At 51.2% G+C, this 21,989-nt stretch overlaps 1 protein-coding gene across 1 annotated transcript in view; it reads right to left on the bottom strand.

The window, feature by feature from the left end:
- PSD (pleckstrin and Sec7 domain containing) overlaps positions 1-12,759 on the bottom strand; it is a 75,793-nt gene extending 63,034 nt beyond the window's left edge. The window contains exons 1-4 of the mRNA XM_054034583.1: positions 11,747-12,759; positions 11,524-11,626; positions 10,282-10,774; positions 3,114-3,557 (exon numbers count right to left, since the gene is read on the bottom strand). Of these exons, the coding sequence (XP_053890558.1) occupies positions 3,114-3,557; positions 10,282-10,774; positions 11,524-11,626; positions 11,747-12,715 (2,009 nt within the window). The 5' untranslated portion in view covers positions 12,716-12,759. The remainder of the gene's footprint in view (positions 1-3,113; positions 3,558-10,281; positions 10,775-11,523; positions 11,627-11,746) is intronic.
- Between the last annotated feature and the right edge of the window lie 9,230 nt (positions 12,760-21,989).

Here is a 21,989-nt window from a genome sequence, read left to right as displayed (position 1 = left end):
ATACAGTGAAAGGTCAGCAGGCAGCACTTCTGCCTCTTCCTAGCTGTGTCCCTGCAGCACAGGCCTCAATCCTTGCACGGGGCTGCTTAGTATTTTGCCGAATGACTGTCCCAGGCCCCTCCATACAGCTTGAGATCCCTACATTGAGCCTCTCGTTTCTTACTCTCCTTGGAGCCAGTGGCCTTTAAGTCCAGAAGCAGGATACGACGAAGAGAAGCAGATCCATTCCCACTCTTGGTTACACCCAGGGCTGGCTTCAGTGTTTTTGCTGTCCCAGGCGGCGGGAAAAAAAAAAAAAAAAGCCGTGATCGGCGGCACTTCGGCAGCAGCTCTACTACCGCCGCTTCATTTTTTGGCGTCAGGTCTGAGGGACTCGCGCCGAATTACCGCCGAAGAGCCGGACGTGCCGCCCCTTTCTGTTGGCCGCCCCAAGCACCTGCTTGCTGCGCTGGTGCCTGGAGCCGGCCCTGGTCACACCCCCTGGAATCCCTCCTGAATACAACAGGCTGTGTAGAGGTCAGTGGGAACAGGGTTTGGCTCAATGTCACTAGAAAAATCAAACTTCACCCATGTGGGGTTGGTGTCAAAGCTGGCAACAGAGCCACGGGGCACTAGCTCCAGAGCGAGATGCCCTCGCATAAGGCATTGCTACAACACTGAGGGTCCCCGAGGAGAGAGGGTCTCTGGGTGAGGAGACTGAAGTAAGAGCTCTGGGGCTGCTGAGAAAAATCGAGAGTCGTGTAGCTGAGACCTGGTCTACACTAGGAAATGAAGTCGGTAGAACCACATTGCACAGGGTAGGGTGACCAGATGTCCCGATTTTATAGGGACAGTCCTGATTTTTGGGTCTTTTTCTTATATAGGCTCCTATTACCTCCCCTCCCCCGTCCTGATTTTTCACTCTTGCTGTCTGGTCACCCTAGCACAGGGGTTTGAAAAATCCACCCCCCTGAGCGACGCAGTTAAGCCAACCTGAGCCCCGGTGCAGACGGCGCTAGGTTAATGGATTACCTACGCTGACAGGAGAACTCCTCCTGTCGGTGTAGGTAGTGTCTGCACTGAAGCACTCCAGTGGCAGCTGCACCGCAGCAGCGTTTTAAGTATAGACAAGCCTTGGGAGACAAAACTCCAGGGGAAAGGCCAGACAGACCAAGAGCCCCGGATTGCCCAGGAATACTGGGAGAAACTGCATGGAGATGATAAGGCAGGAAGCAGATGGGTGGGAGGGAGGAATCCCAGAGGGATGCAGAGAAACTCTATTGGCCCTGGAAGTCCTCATGCAGGAGAAACAGGTCAGGCAGCACGAGCTGCAGAACCAAACACAAATGGTCTCCACACCTCTCTGGGTGAACAGCTTCCTGCGGAGGGCTCTCGAGCGGCCGTGGCAGACACAGGTAGAGCGCTAAGAGCTCTCCAGAAGTTTGCCCTTCCAGCAGAGCACTGACAGGCCAAAGGAATGCCGTGCTGGAGAGCAGCTGAGAGTCAGTGTCTCTCCACACAGCCCTACAGCAGACTCTATTGCTGCACAATATGCTGAGGTGGATCTTTGCAAAAGGCAATCCATTTCTGCCTCACACCTCCCCCTGTGCATCCCAGAGTGCACCGTCTGTACGCTGGAAGCAGGCAGTGCAGAGCAAACCACAGAAATTGATTCAGCATCTGGCGGCATTGCCCCCTTGGTAGCCATTAGGAAAACAAACAGCACTTACTTAGACAAACTAGCCTCAACAAGAGAGAAGTGGTAGAAGATTGGTGTGGCTTTAGCATAGACTTGGGAGCCAGGAACTCCCAGCTCTGACACCAACACACCACGCGATCTTGGGGGTAAATGTCATCTCTTCTCTGTGCCTAGTTCCCCAGCTGTGAAGAGGATAACACTGACACTGGGTGCTGTGTTAGTCAACATGTGTATGGTGCTTTAATGATATGCTCTGACACAGTGTTAAAGGGGAAAACAAGGAGTTATGACTCCAGTAACTGCCCTCTCATCGCCTGCCATCACGAGTTGAAATGAAAACACTACCAGCAATTTAGCTCCCCCATCTCCTAAAAGATGGGCTCCAGGGGAGAACCCCTGGGCAACCAGGACCAACTCCTGGTCAAGAACAGCCCATAAACAGACATCGCCTTTCCTCCCAGACGGGCTGGGGATCATGTCACTGACTGCAGTCACCATTACGTAGTGCCCACTGCCCAACAGCACCACTCATGGGGTTCTTCTCTGAGCCCCAGAGGGAGCGCATGGGAAACCAGGGAGTGTGGATTCCTTCATCCATAATAGCTCTGGATAACTTTCTCCCCACCCCATTTCCTGCTGGCCCAGCTCTGCCCTGACCCTCTTGTGACACATGCTCGTGAAAGCTGGGAATGGTTATGCTAAGAGGCTACTTGGGGATGCAGGGAGGTTTGGTGGCCAAGAGTGGGGGTCAGGTCCAGGAAGCTGCTGACACAGGATTGTGAGATTCTGGCTGCTGAGCGGACCGGCCATTGCTTGTCAGTGGGGAAGGGTGTGGTGGTAGCAGGAGGTCTCTGTAGCTGGGATGGGGGCTCTTGCTCTGAGTCTTATCACAGGCTTTGGATAAGCCTCTCTGTCATGATACCTGCAGGACCATTCTATGATAGCTATTATTGAGGCCAAAGGGATGAAGGTCCCAGCAGACCCAGGCCTCCTGCTTCCCAGCTCAAGTAGCCTTGGTTCCCTGTGTAACTCAGCATCAGGGACACCTCATGATGCTGAAGGGGGGGGGGGAGGAGACCACAAGCACCCCCAGCCAGAACACAAACAACTGCAGTGACATCACAAAGGCCTCTCGTGGCCAGCCAGCTAACGGTACAGGGCCTGTGCTAGCCCACCACGAACTGTGTTCATCCGGGGAACTTAGAGGGAGACAACTTGCTTTTACTAGAGTTGTTTTACCCCGTGAATCCCTCTGCCTGAGCCCCTGGATGTTCTCTCTGAGCGTGAGTTCGGCATTCTGAATGGCCCCCCTTCCCAGATGCTCTGGCCTGGATTCAAGTCGATTGACTAACCCAGGCAGGCTGCATGCCTCTTTCGGGTGGGTACACACATCCAGCCTTCAACGGCTCTGATGGAGGTAGCTTGGGTCACTCACCTTACGATGGAGGTCAGGGGCAGTCCAAAGCTGTCCTCCGAGTGGCAGGGGCTGTGAAAGCCATTCTTCCCCCTTCTCCCCTGCTCCTCTTCCCTCTCGGTCCAGGGGGCATCAGTGGCAGAGCTGGTTCCAGAATCTGGCTCCAGGTGGGCCAGAGGGGCAAAATTCTGCTCAATTAGCTTGGCGCTGTCTCGGATCTGGTCCTGTATTTCCGGGGTGAGGATTGGGAGGTCAAAGGTGAAATAGGTACCACGGGTACGGGCTGGGGAGGAGAGAACATCAATTGAATCTAGGCTGGTGTAGGACGTCCCCTTGGCTCGATGGGACTCCATGATGCTCTCGAAATGCTTGCTGAAAGAGTCCATCCCATCCTTGGAGAGGCTGTGTCCCAGGAGGAATGGCACTGGTGACTTGAGCAGGCCCTGTTCATCTCTGTTCATGATCCTGGGGGGGGGGGGGGGGGGGAAGAGAAGGAACAGCTGGTTAGTGAGGAGCATAGAACGGCGCACTCCTTGCCCTCTGCTAGCCCATCGGTTCTAAATTCATCTGCTACTGAGACCAATAACTGGGAAGGATAGCGTCTCCTCGGAACCAATACAGGACCATAACCCACTGGGGAGTCAGGTTATGGGGAAAAAGCCTGGCCAGTCAGATAGGACATTGCACACACTGCCTCACGTTGGAATCTGAACCGCTCTGCACCTAAGTGCTCTGGATGCACATGCCAATGAATACAGCACAGACTTTGTTCCCCTCCAGGGGCTCATCCACAAAGACCAATGACTCCGCTACTGCAACCAGACTTTGTCTGTTGGCTCAGGCAGTAAAGGCTCATTCTTTTAGACACAGAGGTCCTGGATTCAGATCCCATTGAGGACCCAGCCCTATGCCCCATGATCAGATCTGTAATGGGATACAAAGCCTTTCTCCCCTAGGTCACCGGTTTGAACCCAGTCCAGATCAGAAGTGATCAAAAGTCATTACGATCTGACAGTGTGGGCTGTTAAATGACGTAGACTACAGCCAGCCAATCAAATTGAGCATGAAGCAGTAAGCAGCTTTCCAGCAAAATGAACACAAATTCACTTCATTCATAAAAGTACAAACAAACAGAATCCCAAAACCCCTCTCAGCTGATATACCGCCATCAGTTTAATAAAGTAAAGGGAAATTACTTTAGGCCATGCCGGTTTCCAATTGGCTAGAGCACTGGAAAATTTATCCAGTCAGAAAGCATTCTATCCCACTGCTAGGTTACTGGACCCTATGAACACATCTTCATTCAGAGGACTTGGAAAACTCATTGTCTAAACACCTGCTGTCTCAGTGACTGAATGTCATTAATTCATTAACCTGCTCAAAACACAACTCTGGTAATCTCACTAGGCCAACCTCTCCATGACTTCAGGGGGGGTTGCCTAAGCAAGCAGTAGGTAAAGAGTGGAGAAACCCAACCTTATATACGATATTCTCCACTTCTGTTGTGCAGTGTTACTTGGGTGCTCAAATGTCCACCACGTTCCACCCCATAGGTGGCTGCGTTTCAGCGGTGGGTAAAATGACTGCTCTACATGGTAAAAATCAGTCTATTATATTTTATGGAGGCCTTTGTTTCCCCCAAGAAGAAAGATGCCATAGAAATGTAAATTCCCTATCATTATAATTCAGGAAGTGTACTATTAAATCAACTTAACAATGCCTGGATCATTTGTCATTAGAGTCCATCTGGAGTCCCATGTGCTGTACCAGAGGCCAAGGATTATTGCTGTGAATGGGCTGCAGCATAGGGCAGCAGCAATGGCACCAGGACAGAAGAATATCCATTAAGGAAGCTGGGCAGATTCTCACTGGAAAAGCAGAGGTCAGGGAGGTGACCTAGGCCAGGTTATGAAATAACAGATGGGCCGGACGGGGATGGTTCCCACAACCTGTTGGGGATCAGAGCAGAGGGGCACCATCTTAGCAAGAGGGAACTGCGGGCCAGGGGTAACAGACATGGGGGAGAAGACGGGAGCAGAGCACAGATTGTAATCGGGCTCCTGCGCAGAAGCACGGACAAGAAACAAATCATTTCCAGATGCCAGTCACATGCACTTGGGCAAGAGACACAGAGAATCCTTTCCAGAAGGGGAAGGGATCGTGGGAGAGGGGAAGGAGGTAAAGGACAGTAGGGGCGGCACTGCTTCTGGAGGGTCTTCTCTGTGCTCCTGCCTCGTTAGTGGCCCATACTGACAGATACAGGCCCACTGAACCAGCAGGATGCAAACTCTCATTGCTGTTATTGTCCCAACCATACTCACTTCAAGGTGTAATTACACGAGGGGAGAGAGCTGCGGCTTCAGCATCCCCAGCACTGTCAGCAGCATCCAGCTGGGGCCTTCCCCAGCTGCTGTATGTCAGCATGCCCTTTCCTGGGTCAGCACACGATCTCCAGCTGGAGTCGACCACAGACCCAGAGGCAGCACACAGTCCCACGACTGCCTCCTGCTTTGTATGCAGCTCCTCTGCTAAGACAGTCAAGAGCCTACTTCATCTTTTATTGCAGCTCTTCTCTACACCACTGTCAATGGATTTTTTTCCACAAGGCCTCCCGCCCCCTCCATCCTGCCAGAGACAGTGCTGGTTAATTCTGCCATTTAGCACCTACATGAACTGATCTGTGGCCCCAGGCTAATTAGGAGCATATTTATTGCCACAAAAATCAGGCCCCTGGCTCATTGCTGCTACTCTGCTGTAGTTTGAAGTTACTAGCAATTGGTTTTTGTAAGCAATTCTCACCAACTTGCTGTCCTCTTCCTTTAGCAGATACTTAATAAAAATACACAGGGGTGAACTCATTGGACTATTCACTCCCCTTCATTATGGGCCAGAGAAATCAACAGGGTCACTTGTAAAATAAGGTGTAAGGTATCCAGAATCTGGCCCCGATCATCACATGTACAGATTTTAATGGAAGTTAGGCACCTAGATATCCTTTAGGATCTGGGCGCCTGTGATTCCGTTTCCCATCACTGGGGCTCTGATTCAGCAAAGCGTTTAAGCAAATGCTTAAGTCCCCTTGGAGCCAGTGTAATCATGTGTTTCTAGTTAAGCACAGGCTTAAGTGTTTTGCGGAATCATCACTTGCACCTGTTTTTAATTCATAGGACTTTGCCTCTCACCCCATAGTTATTTACTGTCCTTAAAGCAAGGCTCTACTCCCTGGAGTGGCTCTCTGAACATGCCATTATGGGGCTCCCTAAGTATTGGGTCTCAGGGCAGGCTATGGGGGGGGGTCGATTTAAGATACGCAAATTCAGCTACACAAATAGCATAGCTGAATTCGACCTATCGGAGCCGACTTACCCCGCTGTGAGGACGGTGGCAAAATCGACCTCGCGGCTCCCCGTCAATGGTGCTTACTCCCACCTCCGCTGGTGGAGTAAGAGCGTCGATTCGGGGATCGATTGTCGCGTCCCGACGAGACGCGATAATTCGATCCCCGAGAGATCGATTTCTACCTGCCGATTCAGGCAGGTAGTGTAGACCTAGCCTCAGTCATTTCCAGAGCAAACCTGCTCCATGTGCAAGTAAAAGATGGTTTCCTCACTGACTGCCAGTCCTGCAAACTCACCTGGGATCTGAGTTTAGCTGGGTCTCCCCTTCACATACCATCAATAATGCTGATGGTTCTGCAGGCCAAATTCTGCCCTTGGTGACACGTGTGCAACCCCACGTGAGGTTTGCACAGGTGCAACTGATTGGAATGTAGCAAACAATTCTGAGGCAGAGCAGAGTAGAATCCAGCTCCCTCTTTTAACTGCGAGCATGCCTGCATTGCAGGCAAAGATGTGATGGCAGCATGGAAGGGTTAGCTTTGATTTAGCTAGCTCGAATAACAATAGCAGTGAAGTCATGGTAGCTCGGGCAGCAGCATGGCTAGCTACTCCGGGTCCCTCTTTGTCAGCAGGTCTGCATCTACACTGGGGGTTTTGTGTACATAGTGACATTGCTACGGGGGGGTTCCACACCCCTGACTGACATAGCTATCCTGGTATAAGCTTTCAGCATAGACCAAGCCTCAGGTTCGTGATTACAGTCAGCAGAGCTGAAGATCCCCTGGAAGTAAGAAGGTGCCCTTTCTCCACTCACTTTTCCTCTCTGGTTAGCTTGTGTTTTCCTTTCCCCTTTGCTGACCAGCCTGCTGGTAGCCATGTGCTCCTGGCTCTGGCATTTGTCGCCCCCTAAGGAAAGTCCCCTCTATTGTGACAATCAGTGTAACCACACAGCGCTCGCTGATGCTTGGGGGAGCAGCCACCCTAACTCTCCCTTGCAGAACTACTCCAAATGCCTAAGGCCAAATTTCTCAAGACTCCAAGAGATGCAGGTAGGTTTCTAGTAGGGTTTCTAAGAGAACCCAGGCACCTAATGCTCATTGCTTCCAATGGTAAGGGTGAGGCGTTTTGAAAACCCCACTAGCTGCCCACCTGCATCTTTAGATGCCTAAAAGACCTTTACAAATCCAGCCCTTATTAACTTCCACAGTGGCAGCTTCCAAAACATGCTGATCTACAAAGCAGGCCCAGAGAGATCTCAGATTGCTCCTCTCAGTCACAGCCTGGTGGGCCACTCACCTGCTTGAAGGGGCTAATTAACTCCACTGCGGCATGCTCTGCTCAGCGTTTGTACCTGTCTGACTATGGGGGTTATTTATTACTGCTCTGGTTATCCCAGTACAACCCATCAGGGGGGTGCTCTCATTCCAATATAAATGTGCCTTATACTGGTAGAGCTAATCCTCTCCCCCCATGGGAATAGAGGGGTTGTAGTGCATTAACTACTCCAGTATAGTTAAAGCAGTACAACTTCTGTGTGTAGACAAGGCCTCACTGCACTAGCAGATTTGGCAACTTGAGTCTCTTAACAGACAAGGTCTTGGTCCCCTCTCTGATCGGGAGGCCCGTCACACAACCCTACAGTACTGGTACGTTACTGGAGGGCCATGGAAGAATAAGGCAGTCAGCGCGGTACAGTGATATCCACATGGTAGGAGTGATAGATTGAGTGATCCATGCAAGGGAAAATGCAGCTGGGTGGTATGATTCCACACTGGCCCAACGGGGGAGCTGTTTGTTCTGGCTCCCATCACATTAGAAGAGCCATTCAACAGTAGGGAAAAGAGTGGGGTTGGGGTTGGGGCTGGAAAGAAGAGGGAGCAGCTGTGGTATGCTTTCACCGTGTGATGACTAACCCGTGAGCTGCCCACTGTGAAGACACAGTGAGACGAGGTAGTGTAGTTTCACCACAAGGTAGACTAGATGAGCTCGTCCCTGGCATGGATGTAGTGCTCTCCTCATCTTGTCACCTTGCAACAAACACTACAAGTGCCTAGGATTTTCCTGCAAGAGAACTACCCCCTAGCTGCACCACAGCCTCCCTCGGCCAGATGTTCAGCACAGCAAGGCTGCCATCCTCTGCCGGTGGCTGCTCAGTGCATGCAGAATGGCTGTCCTCCCTTACTGTGACCAGAAAGATGATTCCTTGATAAGGGGAGTAGACAGTCTGCTCCTTCCTGAGATCCACCTGTGACAACGCTGTCTCACCGGAGACACAGAAAGGGCAAGCCCAGAAGTCCCCCAGAATACCTTGACGTTGCAGCCTACAGTTTGCTGCAGGACAGGTCTCCAAGTCCTCAGTCTTTGTCTGAACTGGAGTCGCGGACCCCAGAGCCACTCGCATCTGATCACATGGGACTCATGGAGAGCCATCGCATGTACAGCTCCTGATGAGACACAGTGGGCCACAACTGGCTGGCTAACTCCACTGGCCTCCTGGCTCCAGCCAGGATCCTCACCCAATGTGCAGTGACCAGCTAGACTCATGTGGAAGCCTCATTTTGGTAAGCCCCACTTTGGCCTGGTGGGACAGGAGGGAGAGGAGAGAATCATCTCACACATCACACCCAGACGGACACAGCCCTTATGTTTATAAGCACAGCCGCAGCGGTGGACAGCTGCTGGCTGTGCCTGGGGCCCATTCCCCAGCTGGGGAAGCGGGAAGTCAGTCCTGCACGTGCAAAGCCATCTAGTGTTGGGTGTGTCGAACTGGCTGGGTGATGTCCCAGTCACCTGCCCTTACAGGATGGAGAGATTAAACTAGCCACAAGATAGAGAATAGTCCCTGTAAGAACCAAGAGGTGGACTGGATCTAGGGCCTGATGCAAAGGCCATTCAGGTCAATGGGAAGCGTCCCACTGACTTCAATGGCCTTTGGATCAGGCCCCAAGCCCTAGCCACTTCATAATTCGTCTCTCCATGCTCCCCTGGTGTGGCATTATCCCAGCGCACCTGTCCCTTCCCTCATCCTACCATTACCCTACTCACGCTATTCTCCACGCCTCGCTCTCACCCCATGCTGTCCCTTCAGAAAGCATTTTGTGTTAATAAGTAATACGTGCAGGCAAACAATTATACCTGGCTTGCTCTTTGTACTGAGAACTCTCTCCATCCCAAAAAACGTTGCAATCTCATGCCCTAGCTATGCATAGAAAGTTGCTCATCTAGTACTGAAATGCAGACCCCTCTGGGGTGGAGCATGGCAACTGCTGGACAACGCACAGCAACACTACGCGACAGTTTAGGACAGGCAGTGAAGGACACTAACGCCCAGCTGAAAAAGCTCGGCGGGAATTTAGGGAGGCAGAACGTAGTTATCCTGGTTGGAATTTGACCCTTACTTGCTAGAAGGGCTTTAGGGTCTCTGATCACCCCAAGTGACCTTAGTTCTATGCTCCAGCAGCTCCCACAGCACAGCACTTCCTACTGACTCACCAGCACCATTGGTTTTCTTTAGTAGTTTCCCATCTGAGCGCATCACTCAATAATTCCCCTGTCCCGTTCAGTCCCTCTGAAGCACCTGGCATTGGCCACTATTGGAAGACAGGACGCTGGGCTAGACAGACCGTTGGTCTGACCCAGTATGGCTGTTCTTATGAGTGCTGGCCAGTCCAATCCTCCTTAGCTTGTGGTACTGGACAGGACCCCAACCCAATGTGAGGATGCTCTACACAAATACACTGAATTGTACAGGTCACGTGTGTCTGGTTTGGGTGCTTGTCCACAGTGTACTTGACAGAGAACAGAGCAGCCCACCACAAGGCACCATCTCACTCCCCCTCAGCAAACCTCACCTGCCCCTGTTCTCCTGCCTCGTTGCCTCAAACACCTCGTCATCCTCGTCCATCTCTTCGCCCTGCATCCCGTTCCTCAGACACTTCCCATCCTGCTCTCCCCTGCGCTGGGGAAAGGGGTCCTCTGGCATGCTGTTCCTTCTCCCCAAGGTTCCCGTGACACTCGGATTGCTCTCGCTGTCCTTCTGGCTCTCGATGGCCGAATCCCCTTCGTCCTTCTCAGCCAGGATATCATCAATATTGGTCTCGCGATAGCATCGCAGCGGCACCGAGTCCAGATCCGTCTCCGAATACTTCACCGTCCTCCTTATGATGCCAGTTTCACAGGATCCTGGCTTCTTACTGCCTGCAGGAGCCATCTCTATTTCCACCTCGACGTGACACAAGCTGCGCTCCGCCATTGGTTTCTCTGATTCTGGCGGCAGCTGGTGGCTGGGCTTCTGCAGGGGCTTTGCCAGTGACGGAGACTCAAGAGGTGTCTGGGGGGAGGTGCCTGGAACAGAGAGATCCCAGAGTGTTTACATACGAACAGCTGTAACCTCGTTCTAAGAGCAACCCAGCCTACACTTCAAACGAGGGAGCTGCACCTGAGAAATGCAGAGAGACCCATTCTGCAGCTGCAACGTAGGAACACCTCCAGTGTAGTTCAGCCTGGAGCAGCAGCATAACTGGGCCCAGAGAAGGGGTGAATCCACAGGGACAAAAGTAAGAAGGAAGGTACTGGGGCAACGTCCAAAAGGAGAATCACCTCTGCCAGTGTGTCTGAGTGTTTGGGGTGGCTAGACGTACCCAGAACTGTACAGGTGGGGTCCACACCATGCTGGCCTACCCAAACTGGGTTTTTAACCCTGAGCCCTCCTCAAAACAGGAAACAAAGAGCTGCGTCCAGCAACCCAGTGTCAGCACGGATGGATTTGCTGACACCACAGTGGAGCTTAGGGGTTTGGACAAACAGACTCTGATGGCAGCAGAGCTGCTGGCCTCAGAGGGATGAGGGCCTGGCCATTTTGAGCCTGGATTTTATTAGATAGGCCCAAGCTGCAGAATTTGCATCCAGCTTTCCAAACTCCCCGTCATAAGGCTCAGGGAGGGAGGGCTTGGTTCTGGGGTGGGTTCGGCTGGACCAGGACAAAGAAAAGGCCAGCCAGAATATTCAGATCTGGATTTAGCAAGCAGATGTCAGTCGCAGTGGAAGGCGACGCTGTCCCTCATCCCCACCCCTAATCACGAGGGACCCATTACCTGTCCCCGGAGAGTCCAGTGAGCCATAGAAGAATTCCCACTTGGCCTTGGCAATGCGCTGGGCATGGGCTGAGCTCTCCCGGGAACATGCCCACGAGCCCCCCTGCAGGAATAAAAGAGCATGTTAGCTGGGAGCCTCCCAGGAGGGAAGGGACAGGGAAGCAGGTATGTGGCCTCTGAAGGCGAGGGCCCGGCTCTCCCTCAGAGACACCTTGGACAGTACCTGGTCGTGGGGCTCCATGCCCAAGGGGTTGCGCAGGAGCGCTGAGATGTGCTCGGATGGTGTCCCCAGACCATTGGAGAGGGAGCTGAAGAGGCAGTTGGTGTTCAAAGCATGGGGCAGCCCTGCTGCCCTTCCATTGCCAAGACTTAGAGAGGGCTGCTTGCCCACAGGAAAGCGGCTACCGGCCAGGAACGGATCTGAGGCAGAGACCTCCAGCTTCAGCTTCCGACTGAGGTGCTCCTGGAACAGGCTGTTCTGGGCGGGTTGGGGGCACGTGCCTCCAGGAGGCCCCCTCACAGAGCCACACGTGGGTGGCCGGGCTGTCAGCCGCAGGCTCTCACTTATGCCCTGCCTGGTGCCTGGGGAAGGCTGGCTTTGCATGGCGGGGCAGGAGCTCCCCTCTTTGCTGGAACCGCAGCGGACGGCCTCCCCAAACTCCAAGCTGCGGCTCAGTCCATGGGGACTTGGCCCGTTCTCCCTCCTGGGCTCACCCGATGGGAGGCCATTGAGGGTTTTCACGCTAGCCTTTTCAATGAAGCGGAACGTCACCACAGAGCTCTGCCCCTGGGGCGCCGGGGCCACCAGCGGGCTGCGGCTGCCCGGGGAGGACAGTAAGGAGCTTTGCCTGCTTCTCAGCGGGGTGCACGGTGCTGTCACCCGCCCAGAGCTTGGGCAGTTGCCGTTGCCAAAGGGGCCAGCGTCTGGTGCCTTGCGGATTAAGGAGCCGGTGCTGTTATACATGCCCAGCTGACATCGCCGCGCCTCGGGAGCCAGGCTCTTGCGCAGTAACTGGATCCTGCCCGTGCTGAGATTGGGCGTGAGGCAGCGCTGCGGGCTGGAGGCAGTGGACTCCATGCTCTTGGTGGCAGGCAGCCAGGGTCTCCGATCCAGGTTGCGGGCAAACCGCGGGGGCGACACGGCGCAGTCTCCTTCAGGGCGGAAGCGCACGACTCCTCCTGCCTGGGCCATCACAAAGGAGGAATCAGGTTTGAAGCCAAAAGGGGTGGGGCAGGGAGGAGGAGCTTTTCCAACACCCGTGAGCCGAGAGCTCCACCAGAGGGTGACGCATCCTTACGCGGCCCTGAAACAAAGGAAAAAGCAGCAAGTTAGGGCAAAAATACAATCAAAGACACAGAAAAGGGAGAGATACGGACCAGACCAAGGCCCAGCACTATCCTAAGTCACCAAGGCTCCTCGGCTCCCCACACAGGGATCGTGCTGGTGTAAGTGAAGGCAGAATTTGGCCCAGCTGGTGTACAAAGAGAGAGAGAGAAAACAGGGCTACAGCCTCACAACTGGCCACCTAAATGGCATAATGAGGCAGGGCTTGAAGTGGCCTGAAAAAGGTGGGGGGCGGAAGAGGGAGAATCTATCATTTTCTATAAATTAAAGTAACATCACACCTGCCTGTCCCCCCTGCCCTCATCAATTTTGGCCTCAAGTCTGTTCTGCTCTCCCAGCCCCACCTCTGCTCCTCCAGCATCTCTAGGGCTCTTCCCCCCCATCACCCAGGCCTGGGGGAACCGAAGGGAAGCTGCCTATCCCCCTCCCGCAGGCTGGGTGTTGCAGAGGGAAGGAGGGAACAGCAGAAGCACCACCCGGTTATTCCCAGGAGCTGCACCCGCCTGCTGCAGGAGCTCTGATTGGCTGCTCTCCCCAGCACCCCATCAGCAACACGGTTGGAGTTGTAGGCATTTCTTTTGCCCACTGAGCATCCTCTCTGGACCAGGCACACTTTAAGCCCGGCAACTAGAGGCCTGTCTCATTCTAATGCACGACTTGCATGTGCAGAGAGCCACTGAGGTGAGCAACGACCTCATCTGCATGCACAACAGATAGGGTGACCAGATGTCCTGTTTTTATAGGAACAGTCCCGATATTTGAGGCTTTTTCTTATGTAAACTCCTATTATCCTCCACCCCCTGTCCCGATTTTTCACACTTGCTATCTGGTCAGCCTAACAACAGAGCTTGGCAGCCCTGAAAATCTGAGGGAGAGTTAAAAAACGCAGAGAGGACATGTGCATGCATGGGTGTGTATGCATGAGCAGCCCCAAGAGGAGAATCTGGCTCTTTGTGTATAAGGCAGACAGTGTGAAAGAGAGAGAGAGAGGTGGGCATGTGGCTTGATCATCCCATTCAGTGCCAGCGTAATTGGCCCTGGGAAACTGCCCCCAAGGCCAGCAGTGGGATGCTGTCTCAGTACCCAGGGTGGACAGCACACGCCAGGGAGGTTAGTAGTTCTCTCCCAGCCCCTCCCTTCGGCACAGGAACCACCAGGTCCAGGAACAAGACTGCCACAGGACTCTGCATCCTTTACAGGGAAGGAGTCGTGAGCCCCAGCCCTGCTCTTCCAGCATTCACCATCACCTGCTGAGCAGGAAGCCACTTAGCATTCAGTAAGGACTAAGTTACAGCTGGAAAGTCCGAGCTCTCCTCCCCTCTCCAGCTCTCTCTTCCAAGGTTGGTAAGAGCAACAGGAACATCGTGACAACACAGGCAGCTTGTTTCAAGGCAGTGGATGCCTGATGCTGCTGACATCTCCCCTTTCTGCTGGTCTCGACCCTGTCTATTATTGTTGTCACTTATTTCTGTTGTTGTTCCACCATACTTCCAGCACACTCACCACTACCCCAGGAACTGACTCTACCCATTTCTAGAGCTCAACCAGGTCACAGTTCCTGAAGGCATGCAACAGGCTTGCCCTTCCCAAGGCATCTGGAGACCTAGACAAGCATCCCTCCATTCAGCTAATCCCATGCACAATCGACTACTTCACCTATCACAGTCCAAACTGGGAGGAAGTCTCCTAGGAAACAAAGCAGACATAAGAAACCAGCTTGCAGACATCTCACACCTGCACACGGCACAGGACCTTTTCCTTGGCACAGTCCAGGGGCAGGCAGCACAAAGCAACACAAATTGTGCTGATCAGTGCAAGAGCTGCCAATAGACAATACACAACCTCTTCAGAGATGAAACACCCATATAGCCTGTGATATCTGATACTGCAAGCCCAGTGCTAGCCCACCTCATCTCCCCAGGATACTTGGTGCATCGCAGACCCAGACAGGACAAGACAGCAGGAGGCTCTCCATTAGTCTTCTCTGCAAACTTCAAATCCACAAGAGGTCCCTCAGGCGAGACAAGTTCATTCAAGTTCACTCGTCTGACAATAGAAAGCAGAGCCAAAGCGAACAGATTTTATGCACAGACTAAAGGATTTATCAAGGAGATCACGGATGGCTTGTTGGCAACGATCATGAAATACCCTGGACTTGTCATCCTGGGGTACTTCAGCAGGCATGCTGAGAAGCCCAAAAACTCATCTCCCCATGCGACTCCCTAGGACTCTCATTGGTCATCTCTGGTTCCACCTACACAGCCAGCCACACCCTGGACTTGATCTTTGGCCTAGAGGGCAATACTGAGGCCATCACAATCCAGCCGCTGTTTTGGACAGACCATCACATTGCTCAGTCAGCTCCCAGGCAACAAAAGAGATCCAGGAATCTGAGGCCATCATGAGAACTCCTAGACTCCGCCAAATTCCAAAGCCTGCTTAAGGACAGCGGCACAGGGAGAGAAGCCACGGATCTGGTGAATCGTTGTCGTAGATATTAGGCCTAATTGGTAGACAAAATAGCGAGGGGGTTGGCTATCCCACCCAGTCCTCCCTTTCTGAGTCCTTAAAAGAAAGAGATTTTTTGGGGGGTGGGGGAAGAACATTTGAAAGAACAACAAGGGAGAACAAACACTGGCTACTGGAGTGAGCTTCACCATCACGGCTGCCAATCCCACCATCTCCTGGGACCTTCTTCGTCCTAAGCTTGAGGGATGCCCTGACCAGAGAGAGGGACCCATATGACAACACCACCCCTACCAGCTCCAGCTGAATGCCAACCACCACCGGGGATGAAAGGACTTTAGTTTCAGCAGCATAAGAACATAAGAATGGCCATACTGGTCAGACCAAAGGTCCATCCAGCCCAGTATCCTGTCTACCGATAGTGACCAATGCCAGGTGTCCCAGAGGGAGTAAACCTAACAGGTAATGATCAAGCGATCTCTCTCCTGCCATCCATCTCCACCCTCTGACAAACAGAGGCTAGGGACACCATTCCTTACCCATCCGGGCTAATAGCCATTAATGGACTTAACCTCCATGAATTTATCTCATTCTCTTTTAAACCCTGTTATAGTCCTAGCTTTCACAGCCTCCTCAGGCAAGGTGTTCCACAGGTTGACTGTGCACTGTGTGAAGAAGAATTTCCTTTGTTTTAAACCTGCTGCCCATTAATTTCATTTGGTAGACCCTAGTTCTTATATTATGGGAACCAAGTAAATAACTTTTCCTTATTCACTTTCTCCACACCACTCATGATTTTATATACCTCTATCATATCCCCCTGTAGTCTCCTCTTTTCCAAGCTGAAAAGTCCTAGCCTCTTTAATCTCTCCTCATATGGGACCTGTTCCAAACCCCTAATCATTTTAGTTGCCCTTCTCTGAACCTTTTCTAATGCCTGTATATCTTTTTTGGCCCTCTAGGCCAAAGATCAAGTCCAGGGTGTGGCTGGCTGTGTAGGTGGAACCAGAGATGACCAATGAGAGTCCTAGGGAGTCGCATGGGGAGATGAGTTTTTGGGCTTCTCAGCATGCCTGCTGAAGTACCCCAGGATGACAAGTCCAGGGTATTTCATGATCGTTGCCAACAAGCCATCCATGAGCTCCTTGATAAATCCTTTAGTCTGTGCATAAATCCTTTAGTCTGTGCAACAGCAGCTCCACCCATCTCAACTACCCACTTCTCTTTTCCCCAGGACAGCTATTACCATCTTTGATACCATCTAAGAGACTGTCAACCAAGGGGTTTTTTCCTTCTAAAACTCTCGCCAGCTACCGGGAAAGGGAACAAGAAATGTTAAAATTAAAGCCTGACTTAATACTTTACATTTCAAATGCTTTGCTGTTTTTTTCTTCTTTTAATAAAAGGTTTAAAAGGTGTGTGCACCATGGTCCTGAGCTCTCTGTATACCCGGGCCTTGTTTAACACGGTTTAATGTTTGACAGTGACTGGGTTACATTAATACCTTAAGCCCGTATATTCCATCTGAATTAATACAACAGCACCCGTCAATGGAAGGCCTTAACCTCCACTCCCCATTCTAGCACATTTTGGGGGGTTTCTTCCACACTTCTTGATGTTGAATGGCCAGAACATGTGAGGAGAGAGTGTGTGTGTGTGTGGGGGGGGGGAAGCGGTGGAGCATATGTGGGTTTGAAAGAGATTTCAAAATAGGCTGCCTTTTGGAACAGATGGTAAATTCTGGAAGTGCAGAATTCTGGGCCCCTGCATGTACTAAAGTCCCAGGGCCGGCCTTTGGGTTGGATGGTCCGGGGGGCGGCACAGAGCACCCTGCCAAAGAGGGCGCCATGTGAAGGGTTTGCCTGAGTCCCACCTGACCTGCCGAGAGCCAGCTGGGCTGGTAGAGGCAGCAGGCAGGCAGGCGAGCAGCAGTGTCTGGAGAGGGCAGAGAGACCCAAGCCGCTGGGGAGAAGCTGAACAACCATCCAGGTGACTTCTCCGGAGCAGGGGTGCCCCTCCTCCCACCTGCTCCACTGCTGTGTGCAGCCACCACTGCTCCTGTCCCCCCGTCTTCCCCTGCATTCTTCCCCTGGAGCCCCTGGCCATTCTAGACTGGGAGCGTCCTCTGCTGTGCGTGGTGCGGGGAAAGGTTGTTGTCGGGGTGTCTCCCTCACCCCACCTATGTACCCAGTCTCCGCTGAGCTGACAGGACAGGGGGAATCTGGCTGTGCTGCTGCCTCTCTTGGTCCAGAGCTGCTGGTGTCTGAACAAGCCTTCAGGCACCTGATCCTGAGTGCTTTCTTAAAGAGACAGTGCACTCATACACTCACTCAGGTGCACACACACACTGCCCTCAACACACACACATACACAGTGTCACACACTCCCCTCAGCACATACATGCACACACACACACTCCCTCTCTCACACACTCCCCCAAGCACCAACACACATGGCTCCAGCTGAACCTGAAAAGTTTTGGTGAGCTAGCAAGCGTGTTTATGGCTCAAGTTCATCCCTGGGGTAATCCCACTGATGTTACAGGAGGAATTATTTTGGGCCTACTGTAACTCTACACAGAGCTCAGCTATAGAACAAGCTGCCAGGGAGGGAATCACGATAATTGGTGGACCCCATCTATCAGGATGAGATTCAGGATAATGAACCCATTTCCACCGAGATGCTGGGGGACAAACCAGATCTAACTCACTCAATTCTGTGGTCTGAAGATGCCTGGGAAGCTCACAAAACCAATGTCGACTGTGAGAGCAGTCTACGGGCTTGTCTACACATGGAGTTATTCTGGAATAGCAAGCCCTCATATTCAATTGACTTTTCAAACTGCCCAGTCAAGCTGTGAACCAACATCCTTCTAGCTCAAAGGGACACTGTAATAAATAGCAACCACCTTTCTATTGAGTGTACAGATCATTACGTTGTTTACCTCCATCCTAGAAACATTTCCATTAAGTGGATTTAGTGGCTAGAAAGGACCCATTTTATTGTGTTGGGGAATGCATGGTGATATTCACAGCCCTCTCATTGTTACTATAATCCATCTCTTCTCCAACTCTCCCAGCCTCCTCAGGCCTGCCGATTTGAATATGTTGGACATGGACCACAAGTGTCACATATTAAATAATAAAAGAAACAGGGACAATGGGAGAAAATGGCTCATTCTACAAAAGAAAGCCATTTAAAAGAACCCCGTGCCTCATTAAAAGACTACTGAGATGTTACCTACAGGCCACAGGGCAACAAAAGGCATACAATGCACACCAGAAAGACAAAGAAAGAAACCAGCATTCAGGAATGCTACCTACAGACACTACCTGACACAGTATACTGTGATGGAAGACAGGAAAACCACCATCTTCCTGGGATATTACCTTCAGGACACAACAACTGGCCAATACACATTGGGAAGACAGAGAATCCACCAACCTATGAACTTCTAGTCAAGCTATGGAGAACAAGCAGGTGTCTTTTATAAAGGGCTTTTAAGAAGACCTGCTTAGATTCCACAACAATAAGCTTAGAAAAATCTAAGATCACTAGAAGATGCCGGATGGAAGCTTCCCCTTCTTTGTACAATGCAGTTGCTTTCTTGACAGAGAACTGGTTGATTCTACACCCAGTTCATTACTACCCCACAACCACAAGGGTTTGTAATCTAAAATTGGCCTTTGGATATTACTCACTGGCTGGGGGCAGCAGGCACTCATGGACAGAGATTTCTGACAGGAGGGATAGCTACACAACAGGCAGGACAGTGTTTTCAGAAATTTAGAAGGGATCCCAGGGACCCACAGGTGATGTGCACCCCACACAGTCTCGCACCAAGGAGGTACAGGATGCCCAGCTAACACTGAGCCTACGAGGCGCACCAGGACAGGGAAATGACTCTGAACCAGGCGGGGGGTTGCAAAGAGAGCACAGTTAGACGTTCACTGAGTGCTCACATTGGAAGGCATATTAAGGATCCTAATGAAGGTCCCAAATGCCCCAAATCCTTGTTGCTCTTTTCCTTTGAGCAGGGGTAGAGGATCCCTAAGTAGGCCAGCTCTGGCCTCCTATGGCCCATGGGGTAGTGCCTGCATTCCATCTTAGTTCTCAAATTCAATTCCTTCTGTACAAATTTCAAATAACTGTAGTATTCCCAAGCAGCAAGGACCCGAAACTCCACGGCCAAGGCTCCTGGATTCAAAGGTACTCCAGGCTGGCTGACTGGAATTTCTGGGGCAGCTTCCAAACAATTAAAGTCTGAAGGCTTTGACTGAATTAAAGAAGGAAGCAAATAATACTATCAGGATAGAATTCCTTGTGTGATTTCATCTGCTATTACATGCAATTCATTTTACTTGAACATAAGAACTTAAGAACGGCCGTACCGGGTCACACCAAAGGTCCATCTAGCCCAGTATCCTGTCTACTGACAGTGGCCAATGCCAGGTGCCCCAGAGGGAGTGGACCTAACAGGAAATGATCAAGTGATCTCTCTCCTGCCATCCATCTCCATCCTCTGACAAACAGAGGATAGGGACACCATTCCTTTCCCATCCTGGCTAACAGCCATTAATGGACTTAACCACCATGAATTTATCCAGTTCTCTTTTAAACGCTGTTATGGTCCTAGCCTTCACAACCGCCTCAGGTAAGGAGTTCCACAAGTTGACTGTGCGCTGCGTGAAGAAGAACTTCCTTGTATTTGTTTTAAACCTGTTGCCTATTAATTTCATTTGGTGACCCCTAGTTCTTGTATTATGGGAATAAGTAAATAACTTTTCCTTATCCACTTTCTCCATGTCACTCATGATTTTATATACCTCTATCATATCCCCCCGTAGTCTCCTCTTTTCCAAGCTGAAGAGTCCTAGCCTTTTTAATCTCTCCTCATATGGGACCCGTTCCAAGCCCCTAATCATTTTAGTTGCCCTTTTCTGAACCTTTTCTAGTGCCAGTATATCTTTTTTGAGATGAGGAGACCACATCTGTACGCAGTATTCGAGATGTGGGCGTACCATCGCTTTATATAAGGGCAATAATATTCTCTGTCTTATTCTCTATCCCCTTTTTAATGATCCCTAACATTCTGTTTGCTTTTTTGACCGCCACTGCATGGACATCTTCAGAGAACTATCCACGATGACTCCAAGATCTTTTTCCTGACTTGTTGTAGCTAAATTAGCCCCCATCATATAGTATGTATAGTTGGGGTTCTTTTTTCCAATGTGCATTACTTTACATTTATCCACATTAAATTTCATTTGCCATTTTGTTGCCCAATCACTTAGTTTTGTGAGATCTTTTTAAAGTTTGTCACAGTCTGCTTTGGTCTTAACTATCTTGAGCAGTTTAGTATCATCTGTAAACTTTGCCACCTCACTGTTTACCCCTTTCTCCAGATCATTTATGAATAAGTTGAATAAGATTGGTCCAAGGACTGACCCTTGGGGAACACCACTAGTTACCCTCTCCATTCTGAGAATTTACCATTAATTCCTACCCTTTGTTCCCTGTCTTTTAACCAGTTCTCAATCCATGAAAGGACCTTCCCTTTTATCCCATGACAGCTTAATTTACGTAAGAGGGACCTTGTCAAAGGCTTTCTGGAATTCTAAGTACACTATGTCCACTGGATACCCCTTGTCCACATGTTTGTTGACCCCTTCAAAGAACTCTAATAGATTAGTAAGACACAAATTTTCAATGCGCTGCAGAGTTTGGTACCAGCAATGCTGGGTACATCATATTGGTTGCCCTCGGGGAAGCTAGGCAGGGGGCTGATGGGGCTTTGGGTGTGTGTGGAAGGCTGCAGGAATTTTCTGCAAAGGTAAACAGCAGTGAAGTAGTTAATGTAGAGATTTAAGTTTCAAAGTTACCCCCTCACTAGGATGCACAGAGCAGTTTGCCCATTGCTCTCTGAGCTATCGTTTCAGGCTCTCTGCAAACTCAAGCAGGTGCCACCACATCAGTTTACCCTGGGTTCATGTCAGGAAGGTTTTCTTTCCCCAAAAGAGGTTTTGTTTTGTTTTTAAATGAGAGATTAGCGTTCACTGCCCAGTTCTGCAGCAAACCCTGCTACTACCAAAAGGCCTGCCAACATGTTGTAGCTCTTGAGCAAGATGCCCATTGCCTAAGCTCATCCTCACCCCAACACCCACCATGACAGGAGCTTTACTGATCAGTGCTAGAGCCGCATCCAAGGAGGAGGCCAATTACCCTCAAGCCTCTGTGCTAGCCAAGGCATTTATTCCCAGCACCCTAGGCCCATGGCAGATCCTGTCCTATCACCCCCCAACACATGCATTGCCCTTATCTCAAGTGTTGCAATAGGTGTACGGTTTTGATCAAGTGCTCTTGGCTCCCACCAAATCTATACCCTTTACTCATGCCTTTTATGCCCAGGAAATCCATGGCAGCTGCTTCCAAGAGTCCCAGGCCTCCATTATGGCCACACCCTTTGCTCCCAGCTGTCCACTCTCCTCCATTTGATTCAGAGTCACTGATTTCAAGTGCTTTAGGCTCTAAGCACATTCAGGCTGCAACTCCTGGGCTGGGACCCTTAAGCCCCCATCACATTCTTCTGAGCACCCCAGCCTCATCACATACATCTGAGCACCCTACACTTGTGCCACCCGCAGAATTGTAATCC

The sequence above is a fragment of the Malaclemys terrapin genome, chromosome 7 (assembly GCF_027887155.1).
Source record: "Malaclemys terrapin pileata isolate rMalTer1 chromosome 7, rMalTer1.hap1, whole genome shotgun sequence".
Lineage (NCBI taxonomy): Eukaryota > Metazoa > Chordata > Testudines > Emydidae > Malaclemys > Malaclemys terrapin.
The sequence above is the reverse complement of the archived record's forward strand: the minus strand, read 5'-3'. Positions and strand labels throughout refer to the sequence as shown.